This window comes from Melanerpes formicivorus, unplaced genomic scaffold, assembly GCF_026170545.1.
Source record: "Melanerpes formicivorus ecotype bairdi unplaced genomic scaffold, bMelFor1.0.p_v2 SCAF_59, whole genome shotgun sequence".
Taxonomy (NCBI): Eukaryota; Metazoa; Chordata; class Aves; order Piciformes; family Picidae; genus Melanerpes; species Melanerpes formicivorus.
The window spans coordinates 2,823,095-2,843,016 of NW_027142411.1; the positions used below are offsets into that span (position 1 = coordinate 2,823,095).

Genomic DNA, 19,922 nt, shown 5'->3' on the forward strand with positions numbered 1-19,922 from the left:
CCTGAACCACACAAATGAAAGGGGAGTGGCTATCTTAGAAATGATAACGTAACGGAGCAGACTGATATTGCCCTCGTATCACTCTGAAAGCCTCCATGCATGGATTAAGCCCAGATAGCAACAGGCTTACAATTCAGATTTTGCTTAACTACTTCAATACAAGAAAAGTTAGAAGAGAAAAAATGTCCTCAGTTACCAAATACAGTGCCTCTGCCCCACGACCAAATCAAGGTTATTATCAATTTGCTTTTGATAGAAGAAAGCAATTTTCTTGCACTTACCTCTCCTCTCAGAAGGAAGACAAAATGGCTTCCCAGGTTGTCATTAGCATACACCTGGAGCAGCACCTGCTGGAACTTTTAAGATGTTTATTGGCCTCCCTTAATGAGCACCACAAGCTACACCTGCCCACCTCTGCACATGTCAGCGCTCGAGGCATGGTTAAAGAGATGGGGGAATAATTTGACCTCTCAACAGTTCCTGCACTACTGTATCTAGAAAAAAAAAAGTTGTAGGTAACCCAGCTATGCTGCATAAACCTGCACACAGTACTGTAGCTGAAGTCATAAATCGTTTTGTAGGATACACAACTGAAGTGGCATCTCAACAGCAAGGCATTAAACACAACCCTGAGTTCCCTGCGATGTGCTGTAGCTGTGGCACCATCTAGAGGATTTGAGCTAGAAATGCCTCACACCATGCACAAAACCCCTGGGAAACTCCTCCCAAAGGTTGGGGGGGGAACAAATCTTCATTAAAAAAAATCCAAAACTTGATTTTGAGAGAATTTTCATTCTACCATTTATCTCCAGAGTAACTTTACATTGATTCACCCAGGTCTGTATGACAGCTGGCTTTACATATTTTCTTGCTTTATGACACTTGGATTTATGTGAGTAAGAGAAATAAAACAATAAAACTTGGTCAGTCAGACTGGAAAAGATATTGATACTGATATTCATCTTATCCCCTCTAGGGCACATGCTTGCTACAAGAGCATTTCAGGAGGAGAAAGGCAGGACCCTCCTTCACTTTTGGTCACTACCTTGCAAGGAGGGCTGGCTTTACTCAGTTTTCCTCAATTGCCACCTTTTTGAAGGAGATCTCCTAATAAAACCAAAGCCAGGTTTCAATCAGGGAAAGGGAAGAGGGTTTTGAACTAGAGAAATAGTGATTACATATTTCATCTCACACACAGAAGGAGGTGCTGACAACTGATTGCTCAGCACAAGAGCAGAAGGACAGCTACAGCTCTGGAGCCCTAATGATTTTTTTCTCCACCCACAAAGACCCCAACCTCACTTTGGCTACTTTTGGCCTGCCCCATAACATACTTTTGCTACTGCCACAAAATAATACTTTCAGTCCTGAGGCCTATCTGGGGGTAGCAAAGTTCAGTCCTTTGCTTACTTCTGTGAAACACTGAGCCAGCTCCTCAGAATTAGAGAATATTCACAACGTGATCAACTCCATGGGCAAGAAATCCAAACCAGCTTCTGTTCCCTAGCTGCTATGTGACTGACTAGCAGCATGATGTACAGTGCACATTAAACCCTCCAAATTCTGCACACCTCAATGCAATCTGTACTTTGCTTTCAGTGTCATGGGCTGAGCTGAATCTGCTGCTGATATTCAATACCATGCTGCCATCCTGCCAGCTTCAAAATGAAAGTGCAGGCTGGAGCAAAGCACCCTGGGGCTCACAGTTCAGATTGTAACATGAGAGGCTTCCTGCTCTGATTCTGATTCCAGTTTCTGGGTTTTGAGGTGTTGGGATTGTTTAGCCTGGAGAAGAGGAGGCTCAGGGGAGACCTTATTGCTGAAGGGAAGTTGTAGCCAGGAGGGGGTTGGTCTCTTCTCCCAGGCAAGCAGCACCAGAACAAGAGGACACAGTCTCAAGCTGTGCCAGGGGAAGTTTAGGCTGGAGGTGAGGAGAAAGTTCTTCCCAGAGAGAGTTGTTAGCCATTGGAATGTGCTGCCCAGGGAGGTGGTGGAGTCACCATCCCTGGAGGTGTTCAAGAGGGGACTGGACGTGACACTTGGTTTAATCTCTCAACTAGATTCACCTGCTCAGGCCTGATCCAACCTGGCCTTGATGACACCCAGGGAGGAGGCATCCATAACCTCCCTGGGCAGTCTATTCCAGAGTTCCCACCTTGTACTGAAGAACTTCTTCCTAAAATCCCTAAATCTACTCTCACTCAGCTTATAACCATTCCTTCTTGTCCTGCTGCTAGACACCCTTATGAAAAGCCCCTCTCCAGCCTTCCTGCAGGAAGCAAAATAACACACAGAAACACAAGGCCACAATTCTACACACATCTTGAGTTGGGCTGAAAGTATAATTGGAAAACCCACCATTCAATATTGCTGTGTGTATTACATGATGTGGACTAAATGACAACTGCATGTCTATGTATCAGGTAACTTCATAGAAAGTCAGACTAACAAATGCACTGAATGTGCATTAAATTAAGCATTTCAAGGTATTTAACTGGCAGATGATCAAAACCCAGAATGACCAACTGCCCTGCCTCAATCAGCTGCCCAAGGCTGTTGTCCCATGAGGGTTCATATACTTTGAAATACTGTATGTTAAGGAAAACCCAGGGTACTTGGAAAGTGTTTTCTCTGAGAACTTTCTGTTTTCTTTTGAGGACCACAAGCACATGATACTGACATAATTTATTCCTTGGCTGACTGCCTAACTAGCATGAGACAACTCAACCCAAGCACTGCCTTTGGTGAACAAGAGCCATTCTTGACATTTTCAGCATTCCCATAACAAACTCATCAGCTATGAAGTGAGCCTCTTTCATGCTATTTTTTCCCTCAACCTCCCAGTTAATTGTTAACTAGCAAAAACCTTCACTGGTTCACATGAATGACAGCTTAAATGACCTGCTGTAACATTTCTTTTGTGCTCTAATAACTTAGAAGTTTATGTCCCTTTATTTTGTCTGGGTTTCTTTTCAGTGGCCCACTGCTGTTGAGGGCAATGTGCTGAGCAGGGATTTTCCACCAGGACTGTTAGATTTGACTGTCACTACTCCCATTTCCTACTGAAAGACCTAAATGAAAAGTTTACACATGTTCAGCTTGCTTTTGCAAACAGAAAATAGGAACACATCACCAGAGAATGAATTTATGCTCCCTAGTGAAGATGTTGCCAAAATTGTGCTTTCAAGGAAACCTGATTAGAGAGTGCCCTGGTACAAGCAGCTGGCAGAAGCACAGCTCAGCCCATGTGTTTGCACAGCATTTGTTACTGCACATGCCAGTAAAAATGGACCAAACTTTGCCCTCTTATCTGCAGCTATGCCTCTCATAGGAATGGGGAAAGAAACTAATTTGGGCACAGTCCCTGCCCCTTGCAGAACTACAGGCATCTGCTTCAAGGAAATTTTTCCCCATAAAGACACTTTTCAGCAAAATGATTTAGCACGTGTTTAATTTTAATGATTTGGCTCAAGTGTCTTCTGGAGTGCTTTATCAAGCTACAGCAATCATCAGCTGCTTAATAAATACTGGATTAAAGTCTGTAAAGGGAACTAGCACGTGTACCAGGAAGAGAAGAAAAGAAAGACTGTTGCCAGAGACGAAGCCTTTCTCTTTGTGATGCACTCTGGTGTTCTGTGGCCTGAAGGACGTTCTTCAGCAATGCTGGAAACTGCACAACCAATATTATTTCTGACAACAGGGAAGGGTAATGGGGGCTGTAATTCTGGCAGTTTTGTGCACTTACAGAGTGAAACCTCCACAGAATGTAATGCTGCTAGAGAGAACTCCACAGAAACAAACCTGTCAGCCCCAAACACCCATTGGCAGTAGTTGGAATTCAGCAATAGTTTGGGGTATGTGCTGAAATGAAAAATCTAGGCTTTGGATGGGTAGGCCTTTGACATGACAGGATATTAGGAGGAAAAAAGCTCACTAATGCATAGCAATAGACAGGTTGGATTTTTCAAATGGCCACAACAGAAGCAGAGAAGATAACAAAACACAGGGGGTTCCAGCATGACCACATGGCAATGTATTTCTTCCCTCCAAACAGCTGAAATGGTTGTTTGCCAGCCCACAATTAAAAACCTGCAGTGGTATGGAAATTTTTCTGAGTGCCACCAACAGCATCCTGTCGACTTAAATATCCTTACAGTTCTGAACAGCCCTGCCCAGCTGCATTGCTGGGCTTCATTTCCATCACTCTGGGCCTCTGAATGTTTGGGTCCACTTCCTCTCAATATGCAGCACCACTGAATCTTCGGTGGTCCCCACTGCCCACTGCTTGGGCATGGAATTTGTCTGCTAGCCCTTGAGATCTCAACATTCAGATACCTTCAACTCCCAAGAGCAGGATCAGCTCTCCCAGATAGCTCAGTGAAGTACAGCCTTCCCAAGCTGTTCAACAGAGACAAACACTCAAATCTGAAAAGAATGCTTTGTAGCTCTCCTTTGTGTAAGTTTTGAGTGATACATAACATAGTCCTAATAGCAAATTGCTGACTCCATATCCACTGAGACATTCAGTGATTTATCAGTTTCATAACCTCAACCACAATTCATATGATGTACTACAAAGATCCCTGAGCAGTATTCAACAGATTCATTTCTCCTTTCATCCTCAGAGCCATTCCACACATCTGTTGTTCTTTCTTCTTACATCTAGAACAAATACCTCCTTGTGACCAGCTGGAGACACATGAATTTTTACAGTTGAAATAATTGATTGATAAAATGCATATATAATTCAAATAACCTGAGATGATTTGTAGTACAACTGGATATTTTTTCAAGCAGAGGGTCATCTCAGACTTCCTGCACTCTCACACTGCTTCCACATACACTCAACTGCAAAGCTTGCCAGGACTTTGGGATCATGAAGCAGGAAAGCTTGTAGCCATGTTTACCCTCAGCTGAGGCATCCAGCTGGGCAGAACAGGGGTGCTGTACCCAGCCAGGAAGGCGCAGCAGCCATGGGACTCATCCCAAGGCACTGACATAGCCTGTCCTCCAAACAGAATGCATTTGTAAGTAGCTTAACCTGCAGTGGCCTTTTATGAGTGCACTCAGCAGTACAGGTTGGATCTCTGGTGCATAAACATGGATCTGAGCTGGGAAACATCCTGAACTTTAACCCATCTTTTGTCCCACGTCACTAAGGTGTGTGGCTTGTGTGTTGGATCTAAAGGCTTAAGTAGTTATCAGATAGCACTCTATTGTAATCAACAAAAAGCACTGTTTGCTCTTACCAACAAACTAACTGTAGTCCTGCATTAGACTGCAGGCTTCAACACCCAGTAAAGAGAGCTTGAGGCATTTTGCTTTATTACTGCTCTTCTGAGTAACAAGACAAAGAAACACTATTTTGAGAGATGCACTATGATTTGCTCCAACAGAAACTGAGACAACTTTGAACTGGCGAGAGTTACACTCGGTATCAAACACAGCACTAAGTAATTCCACATGAGATAACAACAAGTAATATTAGTTTAACAAGTAGAACTACAAATATTGCCACAGTAGGACTATCTGTCTGGGTTCTGAATAACGATCAGGAGACAGTCATTTTCTGCAAAGAAAAATAAATGTAAGTGTTTAGTTAAAATATTTCATCTTATTTCCTGATAAATACTCTTTAGTCATCTACTCCTCTCCAACTTTTGATTTGTTCATTAAGCAAAAGTGAAAGCACTGACATTTATGTTAGAACCATTCTGGAAATCTAAGCATCTTGTGCAAAAATCTGAGGTTATGGGCTAAAAAAGAGTAAACTCTGTCATAAAGCTGAACTATACTGCAGCACAACTATTTAGTAAGCAGTGGATTTGCTTTCAAGAAGCCATAAAGATATTGAAACAAGATGAAAAAAGTCACAAGACAAGCACCTGGAAGCCAGCACTTGTCAGAACACAAAACTTTTGACATCTGCAGCCTCTTCTGCAGGTGCAGAGAACTTCTTTCAGTTCTCTGAGTAGTTTATTCAAAATGGAGAACTCCATTCAGGCATGAAAGACGCAGAAAAGATCTGAATAGACTTCTACTATGAATGAAGTCTAAGCATGCCAGACTTTGCCTACTGAAAGTCTGGAGAAGTTCTGGAAACAATTCAGTTGGGCAGCATTTAACATTGTCTCTTTTAAATAGAACATTTGTTGAGGGTACCCAGTGACTTTAGCAGGGCCAGATCTGCTTTAGAGGAGGCCACGCTTCTGCACTGTCACTTTCATGCAAAAGCAACCCAATATAAATCACAGGTGGTGATTTGCTACCTTCTATTATAGTAAAATATAGTCAAGCCTTGGAATCACTCAGCTCTGTTATCAAAAAGCTTAATGCTTTATACCACCAATTTTCAGGTCAACATGCTTTAATAGTTACTAGTCCAAAAAATCCCCTCTACAATACAGCTGAAGGGCAAATGCAAACAAGAATCAATTGCATCAGTTTACAGCAATGAGGTAAAAAACACCATGATTTTAAAAATGCATTAGGTTTATACTCCAAAATAGAAATCAAGCTAAAATTTTAATCTGAGCAGCAGCTGATGACTAATGCTAGCACTTCATGACAGTGCCAGATTTCTTTGGTTTCATAGCAGCAGCACAAAGAACTCCAGTGAGGAAAGGTAATGCACACCCAGAGCACACCTCTGCTCCACAGCTGCTATGAAGCCAGCATCAGAGCACTCCCCCAGTGGAGGCTGTCCCTCACTACAAGCTCAGAGCCAATCCCCTCCATAGTGGCTAAGCTGAGGAGATCTCTGAGGCTTCCCTTCAGTTCTCTGTACCTTCACTGCTTCTTTCTGTCAAAATCCTGCATATCACTAGCATCTCAGTTTGCCCCAAACAATCACTTCCACTTTGCCTGATTGGTCTTGTGCTGACCATGGCTTCACCACAGCTCATCTGGTCTTGTTAACTATTTTAGAGATACAACTGAAAAAAATAGATATATTTGGATTTAACATCAGTGAGAAACTGGTTGGTTGCTTTAAGGAAAAGAATTGCCTCCCAGTTACCACATTGGTGATCATACTGCATGTCTGTGACACCTATGGCTAGGGAGTGATGATAGCACACCAAGAAAAAATGATCTAGGAAAAAAATAATCAATGTTTGGATCTGCTGGCTTTAATTCTCTGTATACACACACTACCTGGTATACAGATGTGTCCAGTGTTCCTCTGGGAGAACCAACAGAAGCAAGACCACAAATCAGCTCTAGACTTGTTTGTCTCCATGCTTACTGTAACTCTGCACATTAAAGCCCTAACACAGCTGGTTACATGGTTAAGCCATGGCTACATTTGCAAATCCTTATTTTCAAAATAAATACACACACCCCCACCCTTTGGTAGCCTTATTCATGAAGAATGAAAAGCAGCTGAAAAGGACACACCACTCTATGATTGTTTTCATGGAAGTATACCTGGAGCTGCTATAATCTCGTGCTTCTTTGTTCTGATCCTCAGGCAGATGAGCTCATTCTGAGGATCAAGATCTCTCACTGCACTCCAAGCTTGTGTGATGAGCTGACGAAGATGCTCTGCATACTGCAATGTTGTGGAGGTATCAAGATTTGTTCTTACTGGAATTCCTGCAAGCAATTAATTTTCTAATAACCATTTAGTGCAGTTGCATATTCTTCATAGACAGCAGATCATGAGAGATAAAACCAAGGATGTAATTATTATTTTTCTGGTTTGTAGCAGAAAGGAGTGATGTTGATTTCCTCAAGTCATAGAATGGCTTGAGTTCAAAGATCATCCACTTCCATCCCTGCTGCCATGGGCAGGGATACCTCCCACTAGATCCGGTTGCACAAAGCCTCACCCTGCCTGGTCTTAAAACACCTCCAGGCATCCACAACTTCTCTGGGCAACACATTCCAGTGTCTCACCACTCTCATAGTAAAGAACTTCTTCCTAATGTCCAATCTACCCTGTTCTAGTTTAAAACTGTTGCCCCTTGTCCAATCATCACATCCCTTTATAAATAGCCCCCCTCCCGCTTTCCTGTAGGCTTCTTTCAGGTACTGGAAGGCCTCTATAAGGTCTCCCTGGAGCCTTCTCTTCTCCAGGCTGAACAGACCTAACTTCCCTCCCTTGTAGGAGAGAGGTGTTCCAGCCCTCTTATCATCTCTGTGGCCTCCTCCAACAGATCCATGTCTTCCTTGTGCTGGGGGCTTCAGAGCTGGACACAGTACTGCAGGTGGGGTCTCATAAGACCATGTCCTTGTTTTCCATCTGCCCCAGCAGAGTCTTCAGGATCTGCCATGTTACCTTGTTGGACACTAAGGTGAGACTGACTGGCCTGTAGCTCCCTGGGTCTTCCCTTATCTCCCTTTTGGAAAATGGGGGTTATGTTTTGCTTTTTCCAGGCAGTGGGAATGTCACCAGCCCACCAGGACTTTTCAAATATGATGCTTTCAGGTACCTATATGCTTTTCCAAGCAGAATTTATAACAGTTTATATTAGACCCAGGGTTCCCAGTAACCCTGTAAGTGGAAAACTGTTTGGCTTTAATAAGCTTCTTTCACTCATAAAAGTTTGTTTTATCGAGTAACAAAGACAATAGAATACAAGCTTGCAAGGCAGTTTTCTCTTTGCATACATTTCTATTGTGTCTTCCAGATGGATGGGATGGGAATACAAAGACTGAGCAAAAAGACTGCAAGGTTTGGTTATTATGGAAGAATTGGTTATTGTAAGAATTTGGTTATTACAGAAGAATTAACAAGCAAAAATACTGAATGCCAGGCAAAGAATTAGAAGCAAAAAAGCAAAAGATATAACACCCACTTGAAATATTTGACTGTTCTCTTATTTTCCCAGGGAAGAGCTACTAGAATCACTTGAAATCTGTGCTGTCATGTGAGAATCCTGCACTGGTAGGATGCATGGCTTAGGGAAGTGTACACAATGACCAAGTGCATCCTTTGTGTCTAATGTTTATTACACAGGGATTGAAACTGATGTTTTAATGGAAACAAACAGGTGTTCTCAAGCACTACATTAGCCTGAGAATCTCTGTATAATCACAGCACTAAGCAGTAAGTCACTTAAAAGTAGCAATGAATTAGTGTCAAGTTTACATGACCTTGTATCTAAATGATTGCTTCAACAAACACAGACAGCACTTCTAATGAAAATGGTAAATGTTAAATGATCCTCCGAGGTCCCACAAAAACATGGAAATTAGTTGACACCAGTGACATCCTTAGATTACAGCTGAGCTGTGCTTGCTTTAGGACAAATTCTCTTTGCCTCTGCCACCCAAATAAATCCTTCATTAGAAATACTGCAGTGTGATCATTCTCAACTGTGAAGGGCAGCAAGTTTATGAGAGTTTCCAAATAAAGAAGGTACTACACTTAGCAGAAGTTTCAGTGAACAAATCAGCTCTGAGTATTATAATGAATGACAGGATTCTGTGTCAGGAGTCTTCGATCTGCAATTTCATCTGCATGCTATTACCCCTAAGTGTACCTACATTACTACTATAAAAACCTCAGTAAAAGACAACTGCTAATGTTAGTGGAGAACACAGAGCTTCATCTTTTCAGGGAACCTGAACAGCCTAAGAAACCCAACTACTACACTGCTGGTTCAAGTATTATTTACTGTGATTAAGTTGTACACTTGTTTGAAGTGTTTCACCACAGAGAGAAAATAAAGTTTCTACAGGAAGATCTGAAGTAATTAGACTGAGCAGTGCTAATTATGGGTATTTGAAGATGTTACAAAAACTACAACTACACACCTACGGGAGGCTCAGTTTGGTAACTTGAATCATCCTCACAGAGCACAGGCTGTCTTGTAGTCACATCTGGTGTTGAAATGTTGCTAAATGATAAACTAAACCCAAAATTCTTGCACTTCAGTTTTGTCTGTCAGCTTCAGCCTGGCCACATGTTCTACAGGCTTGTGAGGATGATGAAATTGGAACAGGGCATGGCAGGGACCTTTTACCTTGAAGAGTCTAAAGTGTGAAAAAGAGAAGTAGAATGTTCTTCCTCCTTTGCAGAAGAAAATTGTGACAGAAGGGATCCAAAACAGCCTTTAACACCCCATGCTGTTCCTAACTGCAGAGCTGCTCAGACAGACTGCAGTGGCACACCTGAGTGGGAGGGCATACTTGACCAGTACTGTGCCAAGAAGTCAGCCCAGTTCCCAAGTAACAGGACACAAGAAAACTGGGTTATTTTTCTCTCAGACCACACTGGTGGTCTTGACTTGAAAACTGCAAACACAAGAATTTGTGTTATCCCAAGTGCTTGATTTTGTTCACTTCTCATTTGCAGCTTAGTCCAAGAGCTCCTTGGACTGTGCCACATTCTATTGACTGCAACAAAAAACCGAAATGGCTGGAACAGAGCTTGTTCTGAAACCAGGATGCATTTCAGCTTAGCCAACAGCCACATCTAGACATGAGCACATGCAAGCACAAAGCAGCTTCTCAGTTTCTGTCTGCCAGGCTATGCACTACTCTTTTGACCTGCATCATCTGTTCTGTGAACAAAGGCACATTTTACTTAGCATGTCCCGGCACACAAATTTGATTCTCCTCATTTTCCAAAGACTAAAGAACAGTTAGGTCTCTTCTTAGTCCTGTTGCTTGAACTGCTGCTAGTGCCATAGATTTTTGGGAGGACTGTAAAAGGGAAGGATGTCAACTAAATTATGGTCTTTGAGCAACCTGGTCTAGTGAAGTTGTCCTTGCCCATGGCAGGAAGGGCTGGAACTTGATGATCATTAAGGTCCCTTCCAATTTAGAACACTTTGTGATTCTATGGCATGAAACTTGCTGCCCAGAGATGTGGTGGAGTCTCTGGATTCATTCAAAACCCAACCTGTGCAACCTGCTCTAGGTGAACCTGCTTCAGCAGAGATCCCTTCCAACCTCCACCATTCTGTGCTTCTGTGTAACCCACCAAGAGACGTTCAAGACCTGTTTCTGAAAAATAATGCATAGCTTAGTTAATCAAGGGGGGTAAACAACACCATGGAATCCCTGATGTGATGACACTTTCAGTTATTTCTTCAGAGCAAAAGGCTTTTGATTTTTCTGCCTTTCCATTGATTTGAATGAAAAAAATAAATCATATGGAGAGCTTCGAGAAATTGATATAACCCAAACTCTTATGTCTTCAGATGAAACAAACACTCCTCGAAACCACACCTTCAGAAAAGCATTGCAAGCAGATGGTGTTGGCACCTCAGACCCTGCCGGTTTGTGTCTATGAGTTTACTGCACTTTGCTGCTACCAAGTTTGCTCCTTGGAGAAAGCAGAGGACGCTTTACCTTCGGCGTTTACAACAAGCATTCCGATAACCCCTCTGTGGTCCTGAATCCTCTTTAGGGTTTCCTCCACTTCAGCCTGCGCTAAGAGAGGACCAAGGGTCACCGCACGCCCCGCAGCCGCCACGGCCCGGCCCGACAGCGAGCGCGGGCCCCGGGGCGGAGGCGGCAGCGCCCGAAGGCCTCCCCGGAGCTCCGCGCTCCGCCGCCCCCGCCCCGGCCGCCCCCGCCGCCCCGTTCCCCGGGCGGGAGCAGCCCCATTACCGCCGCCATGGCCTCGCCGCCGTTGCTATGGAGCGGAGGAAGTGACGCGGCGGAGCGGAGCGGCAGCGGGCACGGGGCGGCAGCGGGCACGGGGCCGGGCGCTCCTCCGCCTCTGCGGGTCGCAGCCCGTACCCTCCGTGCGGGTTCCAGGCCGGGGCTGCCAGGTGGTTTTAGGCTGGAACCTACAGGTCACGTCTGAGGGGGCAGCGGGCAGGGCCACCTGCAGCGCGGCCCAGGGCGTAGCGAGGGTGATTTGTGTGTTCCAGATGGGACTGGCTAGATCCCCAGGGCGCCAGGGTAGCTACTCTTGTCAGAAATGAGTATTTTCCTGCTCCCCGTGTCTAACATTGCCGTGCCTGCGCTGTTCTGTCACAACTGTTAGCTTGTGCGTGGGTGTGCAGAGCTTGTTTTTCACTAGTGGAAGCGCTCCAGTCTAGCTGTGCTGTGATCTCGGTGTATAAATAGATTAATCATCACCAGAAGTGCTGTGTGCTGCCATCGCTTACTGGACGTCTCGGATGGGGCAGACCACTTGTACAACGCTGCAGTGTCAGTAAAGTTACCTGGCTGTTTCTGTTCCTTACCCAAGGAAGAGGGAACAAACTTCTGTGCAAGCCATTTGAAAACTCATCTTTGTCCATGCACACACTAAATACTACTGAGTATCAGAAGTCTTTCACATTCTTCCATGGCCTTCCAAGACAAGAGAGTTAGGCTTACTGAGGCTTCTGAGTTGTGTATGAAGCTTCTTGAGGCTTTGTCACTGAAGTGACTTTCCCCTTTCCTGCAATGTGTCGTGTTTTGGGAAGCCAGCAGGTGCCCCTCTCTTTTATTTTTAATAGATGTGAAGAGCAAATTAACAAGATGGTTATTAATCTACAACTCTGTAAAGGCTGAACTGTGTTTCAAACTGGTGGCAGTGAATCAGGACATCATTTAGTGTGGCCCATGGACCTATGTTGGAGAGAAAATGACTTTTGTGTGGGATTGCCCTATCTACTGCAACAATATTATTCTGGGCATTCATTAAGTTTCAAACTGGCAGGGGCCAGCGTAAATCAGAAGTGCTGAGTTTGCTCTGTCTTCAGATTAGTGTATAACTGAATAAGGCCTCCTTAATGAGGGAAGGAAGACATTATCACAAATACCAGTATGCTTATTACAAAAGCTGCTGGTTTAGGAGCTAGCCAAACATCTTATGACATGCTATGGAAGGCAATGAGGAGCACCGTGCCTAGGGCTGATAATGGTCAGTGTGAGTCACTGCCTCAGCTGTGTGAGTTGTGGTTCACCTGTGAACAGTTTAGCTCAGCAATGAGGTCTGTGCTGTTTTGTAACAGTAAGGATGGTGTCCTGAATTTCTGGGCATGAGGCATCTTTAGAGATCTTTCTCATTTTTCTGAACAATTGAAAGCACCAGTGCATGATTATTGACTCTGACTGGAACATCTGCTGGCCAATTGCGTTTTAATACAGCCAGTAGATGCTCTTAAATGGAAACATAGGTTATACAATATAAGCTAGATGGTTGGTCACAGGAGTGATCCTTTCTATTACAGCCCAGTTAAAGCCAGCACACCATAGGGGAACATACTGTAAGAGGTAGTGGTGATCCTACCCCCAGGAACTGGACTGGCAATCCCAGGGATTTAATAACAATTAAATGGAGGAGGTTTTTTCCACTTACTCTCCTGCCCTGTTGCTGCTTTGTAATTTCCAAGGCTACTTTCAAGAGTGCTGTTTTCCTTCATGGATGCAAGATGCCTACGTGTTGTGTTTTTTCAAGCAAACAAACAACAACAACAAAACACAACACAATAAAGATATCAGCACAACTTTGCAGAAGTACTGAACTGGAGCCAAAATGACAGTTAGCATGATGCAGGGTTATTCTTGGAAGCATTCTTTATGCTCAGCATGAAAAACTGAAACATGCAGACTTTTACAGGCACTCAGATAAGCTTTGTCTTGGACTTAAGACACATGAATAAAAAAACATTTTCCTGGTTACTTGAAATTTAACTGAGGATTAAGATTCCAAGCAACATCGTTACTCCTGTGCTATACAGTAGAGAATGCAGTATTAGGAACAGAATGATGCTGTCTGAAAACCAGAAACTCTTCATAATCTAGGGCTGAAATCTTGCAAATGCCTATGTGTGAATATGTCTAAGGATTTGCTGGTTAAAGTAGCAAGTGAGAAGCTTCAACTTCAAGTGCTTGCACTCGGATTCTGCTATTTGAACTAATTTCTGCATTGGTAGCTAAGACTGAGGAGGAGAAAAGGCAAGTGAAAGAGTGGGAAATACTTTTTTTTTGTTGGTTTCCTCCCCCCCCCCCCTCCCCCCCCCCACTATGACAGAAATTCTCTGTACAGAAACTAGGAAGAGGATTTTGCTGGTGAGTACATAAGAATTTTTCCTTCCTTGCTGCTTCAACCCTGAGACCCAGGAAGAGGTAGGAAGTGAAGAACACTGAGGGACTTGAGCTACATTGAACTTCTGTAAACAATCTTGATTTCATAGAGTCATAGAATTGTTAGGGTTGGAAGGGACCTCAAGGATCATCTAGTTCCAACACCCCTGCAATGGGCAGGGACACCTCACACTAGATCAGATTGCTCAGAGCCACATCCAGCCTGGCCTTAAAAACCTCCAGGGATGAGGCTTCCACCACCTCCCTGGGCAACCTGTGCCAGTCTCTCACCACCCTCATGGGGAAGAACTTCTTCCTAACATCCAATCTGAATCTACCCATTTCTATTTTTTTCCATTCCCCCTAGCCCTATAATGACAGCCCTATAATGATGACACTCTAAAAAGTCCCTCCCCAGCTTTTTTGTAGCCCCCCTTCAGATACTGGAAGGCCACAATTAGGTCTCCTCAGAGCCTTGTCTTCTCCAGACTGAATAGCCCCAACTCCCTCAGTCTCTCCTCATAGGAGAGGTGCTCCAGCCCTCTGATCATCCATTTGCTGCCAGCCATAATGAAATAGCATAAATCATCTCAATTCAGGAAGAACTTTTTGTAACCAGTAATCTTGATTACACATAGCTGTAAAAGTCTGTCAGCTATTGTGGTAGCTTCGTTGCCCATGCTGCAGGGTGTCTCTGGAAGCTTTCAGCCTTGTTGGCCTGTGAAGAGGAATGAACTCACACAGGACCAATAGTGATGCTGTTGATGCCTGTACAGTTGGCTTTTTCCTCTGTGCTTTTATTTCTCGCCAAATAGTCTACAAGGAATTCTGCTGAAAGCAGATAGTGTGATATAGTAGCTAAAAACTTAGGGTCCATTCTTAGCACACAATCTTTACAAATATCAACAACAACAACAAAAAAGGGAAGACTGAGTTGTTGGTATTATGTGATTCTTTTGACATAATACTGAGTGTCCTGCCTCTCACAAGCCTCCCTCTCACCACACAGATGGGAGGGAAAGTAACACACAAGAAAACCCTGCATTGAGATAAGGAATAGAAAGAGATAATGCAATGCACAAGTACCTCAGCCTGTTTGCAGAAAAGCTCAGCAAAACACAGAAGCAGAAGCCAGTATCCTCCTCCCACTCCTTGACCTGTAGCCCACCCGGTGGAAAAGACCAACACCCCAAACCCAGAAACCAGAAGCAGAATTGGAACAGGAAGCCACTCATATTGCAATCTGAACTTCAAGCCCCAGGACACTTTGCTCCAGCCTACACTTTCATTTTGAAGCTGGCAGGATGGCAGCATGGTATTGAGTATCAGCAGCATGGGATCATACAGGAGCATTGATGGACTACCCAGTAAAGCAGCAAAAGCTGGTGGTGTACTGCAATAATCAATGGCCAACCTTTATTTTGGATGAGCAAGAAAAGTGGGTGGGAAATGGGCCTATTACCCATGATACTGTTTTGCAGCTTTTGCTGTTTTGCAGCACTGCCAACTGCCTGTCACTAGTGAAAACTTGCAGGATTGTATTTGTATTTGGTCAGGTGTGGCAAGGGCATTCTTGTGACAGGATTCTGTGAAGGGAGTGTAATCATGAGGGAGGGGTGTTAAACATTATGTCCACATGGTCTGAAGTGGACAGCATTCATTAAGGATGCTCACAGTTTACCTAGGGAGCACTAAGATTCTAATATGAAATTCTCCTACTGCCAAGGAAGGAATGGCCAGACTGTGTGCTTTGTCATATCGTAGTTGCACTTGCCAGCATCATTTCAGGAAGAAATGCCTCAGCTTTACTGACACGAGGCTTCATATACAGCAGTATTAGGTACATGAGGGGCATAGATACATGTCTATGAAGCATGTACATATAATTACAGTGAACTTCCCAAGAGGTGCTTTTTGGACCATGCTGGATTCTCTGGAGAGGCCATCTGACCAAAAGTGTTAATAATAGTGAACCAGAAAAGGGCAGGTTACTAAAATACTGCAGTCACCTGAAATTGCAGTCAGCAGCTAATGTTTTTAAGAGTTATTCATTTGGCTTTGGAACCGGTGACAGCAGCACTTCCCATAACAAAAGGGTTTCCTAGCAAGAGGAATCAATCCCATCTCACTGTCTCAAATCAGCAGGATGTAGGTTCTTGAGTGGACCTGCAGAAAAAGCCACAGTTTTCCTAAGTAGACTGATGTCATCCTTTTAATTATGTTTTAATTATTAAGTTAAAATCTAGAGGCAGCAAGATAATTCCCCCATTGATTTTTCAAACCTCAGGAAACTAAATTAGAGTAGCCAGGAGAATTCCAAGCTTCTGTTCCCTTTGCCTGGCATTTGAACAAATTAAACCTCTCAGTTTGTAGAAAAATTAGGTCATAACAATAAGGTTCGCTGTGGGACTTCACAGTATCCATGGGAGGAAGCAAGACTGATGCTTGGAGAGAGAGCCTGGAATGCCCTCAGTTAATTAAGCGTAACAGCAGAGGTACATCATTTATCTGTTTGGATCATGGCATTGATTGGAGCCTCTCAGAATTTCAGGACATTCACCTTTGGGGGCACAGTGGGACTGGAAACAGACCCCTGTCAAACAATGCAGTGACGAGCAGGAAAGTAAAGGTCACAGAGAGATCTGAACTGATTCCTTGAGCTCTGTGGACAATTTGGGAGAGAAAAGGTTCATGCTCCTTCAGGATGCAGCCAAGCAGAAAATGGGCTAGTCCAAATACTCACAATTTTCAGCCATCTCTGCAAATTATCCTCAAATAATGATGCAAGCACTCAGAACTTCCTTCTGAAGGGTAGGGTACAGGACTTTTAAAAGCAACACTGAAGTCTAAATTCTGCAGTGGATGCATAACAGGAGGTCCTGAATTGTAACTGCCCACATTCTGCTGTGGACAGCTGGGGCTCTCAGCTCTGTTTTGCATGGTGCTGCAGTAAGGATTCTTCCTCCTCCAGAAATGCTTAACTCTGCTTTTGTCCTGAGTACCCCTTTAGTTGCTGTGGCTCTGCACCACTGGTGTCAGTGAAACGGCTTCTATCTCAAGCAGTTAAAATAATACAGAGAAGAAGCAAGGCGACAACTGCACTAGAATGTTCTTAGATGTCAGCATTAATTACCAGGTTTACAAGGTACTGTTCAAAGGCCATGACTGCAAGGAACCAAATAGTTAAATAGAGGCTCAGGCTAAGAAAATTTGCTGTAATGTGGCTCATTTTAAAAACAAGTAGCACTTAATGGCACTTTGTATTTTCGAAGCACTATAGGAATGCAGAGAAGAATATTGGAGTGAAGAACTTCAGATACCACAGAAGCTAGAAGGAGAAGCAAAGATTCAGCTTTCTTTGGTATTTTCTTATATACAAACTCCATAATTACACCCATGAAGATGACTGCAGAGTATGACAACAAGGGATGCATTCATTAGCACTATTCAAACAATCTAAAATGACTTTTCAGCTGTGGAAAGAAGACTCTGGGTTCCAGTAATTCATTCCTTCCCCCTCTTGCCCTCTGTCTTGAGGGGAGCATGCATTTGTCAGATGAATCCATCTGTCTGTCCAACTTGTTGCTAATTTTGCCGAAGGCTGCCTCAGAATCTGGTCTTAGGAGCAGTGTCTGCTTCTTATACACTAAAGCACAGTGCCTACCATACAGTTGTGACTGCTGAACTAAGTACTCGAACCTACTCTTCTGCTAACACCAGCTGGAAATCTCACAGCCACCTTCCACAGGCTTGCTGAGCTAGGAGTGCCTCACAGTATCTCACGATGTCTGGTTCAGGCTATACTCCAGAACAACACACTCAAATAGAATAACAAATAATGATAAGATACTTAACTTAGTATTGAAGCTGTACCATTTCTGTAAGGAGTTCTTAGTGTCAGCTGTGAAAAGCTGCCAGTTTCTTTCTAATTTACTAATTAGTGGTTTATAAGAGAGAGGGCCCATCCCTAGAATTACCCTTTCATCTGCACAAAATCGTGGCTGTAAGTCTAGAGCTCAGCATTGGCCAACTGTGTGGCTGCCAGCACGTGCCAGGACTGCGGAGAAGAAACTGGAAATGCTCTTATCTCCAAGCAAGTGAAAGGGTAGAGCTAGAGGGAAAGAAGTGAGAAGTGGTCTGGTTAAGCAAAGATGTTATTTGCTGTGACATGTTGTTAAAAGAAGTTTATAGCTGAACCATAATCTAAATGAAAATGAGACTGACTAATCCATGACCTTTTTAATTTCAGATTGTTGTTAATTGTAGAATATTCTAAGCAGACTTTCCCAGGATCTTATTCCAGGAGGGTTCACAGTACACTTGCCATAGCCTATCTCACATGACAAACCCATCCTTGGCCTTGGCCAACAGTCGGCTGGACCAGTTTTCCTCTTTCTATCAGTGTTTCAGCAGAATAGCTTTGCTGACTGAAATGAAATTATTCTGCATTCATGCAAGCTTTACTTTCCCCTTGTGTGTTCCACTTTGGAAGAATTTCAGAAATAAAAGGAAGAGTCATGGTTCAGTAAACCGCAAAGCAGAAGTTACAGTCAGGAAAACTGAGTACCCACACAACATCGCTGCATTTTTCTCCACCAGTTTTCTTCCTTGCCTTTGGGGAAACAGAGGAACCACAGACAATTTCTACTTATTCACCCTACCACAAGCCATTAATAAGACCACTGTAACTCTCCCTTGGCTACCAGCAGTGTTGGGTTCCCTAATTCGTTGCAGAAGTGCCTGTGCTGATGCACTAGCACGATACATGACTGCTCAGCTGTAGGTTCACTGGGAACACAGGAGGTGAGCTAGGTTGTGGTTTTCAGCAAGAGCAGCTAGGAAGCCACTAGCCCATGGAGAAGACTAGGCACCATTACCAGTTGCTGATCACCAATGAATATTTGCAAAATCTCATGCACTGGAAGCTCAGCAAAGTCAGCACTATGGTAGGGAGCCAATGGAGAGGTTTCTCTTTGCAAAAGGAGGATGTTTTACTGGCCTTCATGTATTTCACACCCACAGCGTCTCAGTTAATGTAACACGTTTCACCTTCCGCTCTGGGTTAGAGCATCAGAAAACACATCTTAAAGACATCGGATCTTATGTTTCAGAGTTAAGCTTTTCACCCATTTTCCCCTCCCCTGCTGATGTTCTGTAAGATAAGGTCATGGATTTTTCCTATTGTCACAGTTTTAGTACTCAGAAATCTGTTTTTAAGTGTTCCATTGATCACCATTTCCTGTTGAAGGAGGTAATGTCTACTTGCTCCATTTGCATTCAAAGCAAGAAGGGCTACAAGGAGAGAGGAATTCACACACACCATTGCTTCAGCCAGAGGCCGTGTTAGAAATTGCTCTGATTTGTACTATTTAGATCAAAAGTATCGATGCCCAAAAAAATTCACAGCCCCTTTGAGCATGGAAGCAGGTTCCCTGAATTTCCAGGGAAAAGCAGAGGAAAAGGTAGATCCATATTTAAGAAGAGGAGTTCCATTTTACAGGGTCTCTTTTGACTTCTGCTGCAGATCCCACTCAAAGGCAGTATTTGCTCAGTGCCTGTGGATCAGATAAGCATGGGCAATAATGGATGTACAAATATTAAACATGCAGACTACAAAAAGAAAATTCCTCACATGAAAATTTGGCAACTGAATGCTTAGATTAGCATTAGCATATTCAAATCAGGGGGTTGTGAGCAAGCCTGCTATCTTAAGCTTCTGTTTCACAAAGAATAAGCAAAGTGGCTATTTTCTCAGAGCAGAGAAAGGCATTTCAAACAACATGAAATTAAAAGGCATGTTTCCTAAACAAATGCACCAGCAGAGACAAGGCATGGTCTTTGCTTCTCTCAGTATCCTTTACTACTTGTAAGTATTAATGGTGCTCCAGGAGATAAAGGAATGTAGAAGGTGCTTCATAATTTCAGCTCTGCTCAGACACCCT

The 19,922-nt window shown here is 43.5% G+C and overlaps 2 protein-coding genes across 2 annotated transcripts in view; one reads left to right on the forward strand and one right to left on the reverse strand.

Moving 5' to 3' along the window:
• Positions 1–3,447: 3,447 nt before the first annotated feature.
• On the reverse strand, positions 3,448–11,579 carry DYNLRB2 (dynein light chain roadblock-type 2). Its single transcript, XM_068161617.1, has 4 exons — positions 11,566–11,579; positions 11,305–11,380; positions 7,429–7,596; positions 3,448–5,569 (listed from the first exon to the last, which is right to left on the reverse strand). The coding sequence occupies exons 1-4, from the start codon at positions 11,572–11,574 to the stop codon at positions 5,526–5,528; spliced, it is 297 nt and encodes a 98-aa protein (XP_068017718.1). The 5' UTR covers positions 11,575–11,579; the 3' UTR covers positions 3,448–5,525.
• CDYL2 (chromodomain Y like 2) overlaps positions 11,573–19,922 on the forward strand; it is a 216,296-nt gene continuing 207,946 nt past the window's right edge. Inside the window, 1 exon segment of the mRNA XM_068161603.1 lies at positions 11,573–11,758. Within this exon segment, the coding sequence (XP_068017704.1) occupies positions 11,573–11,758 (186 nt within the window).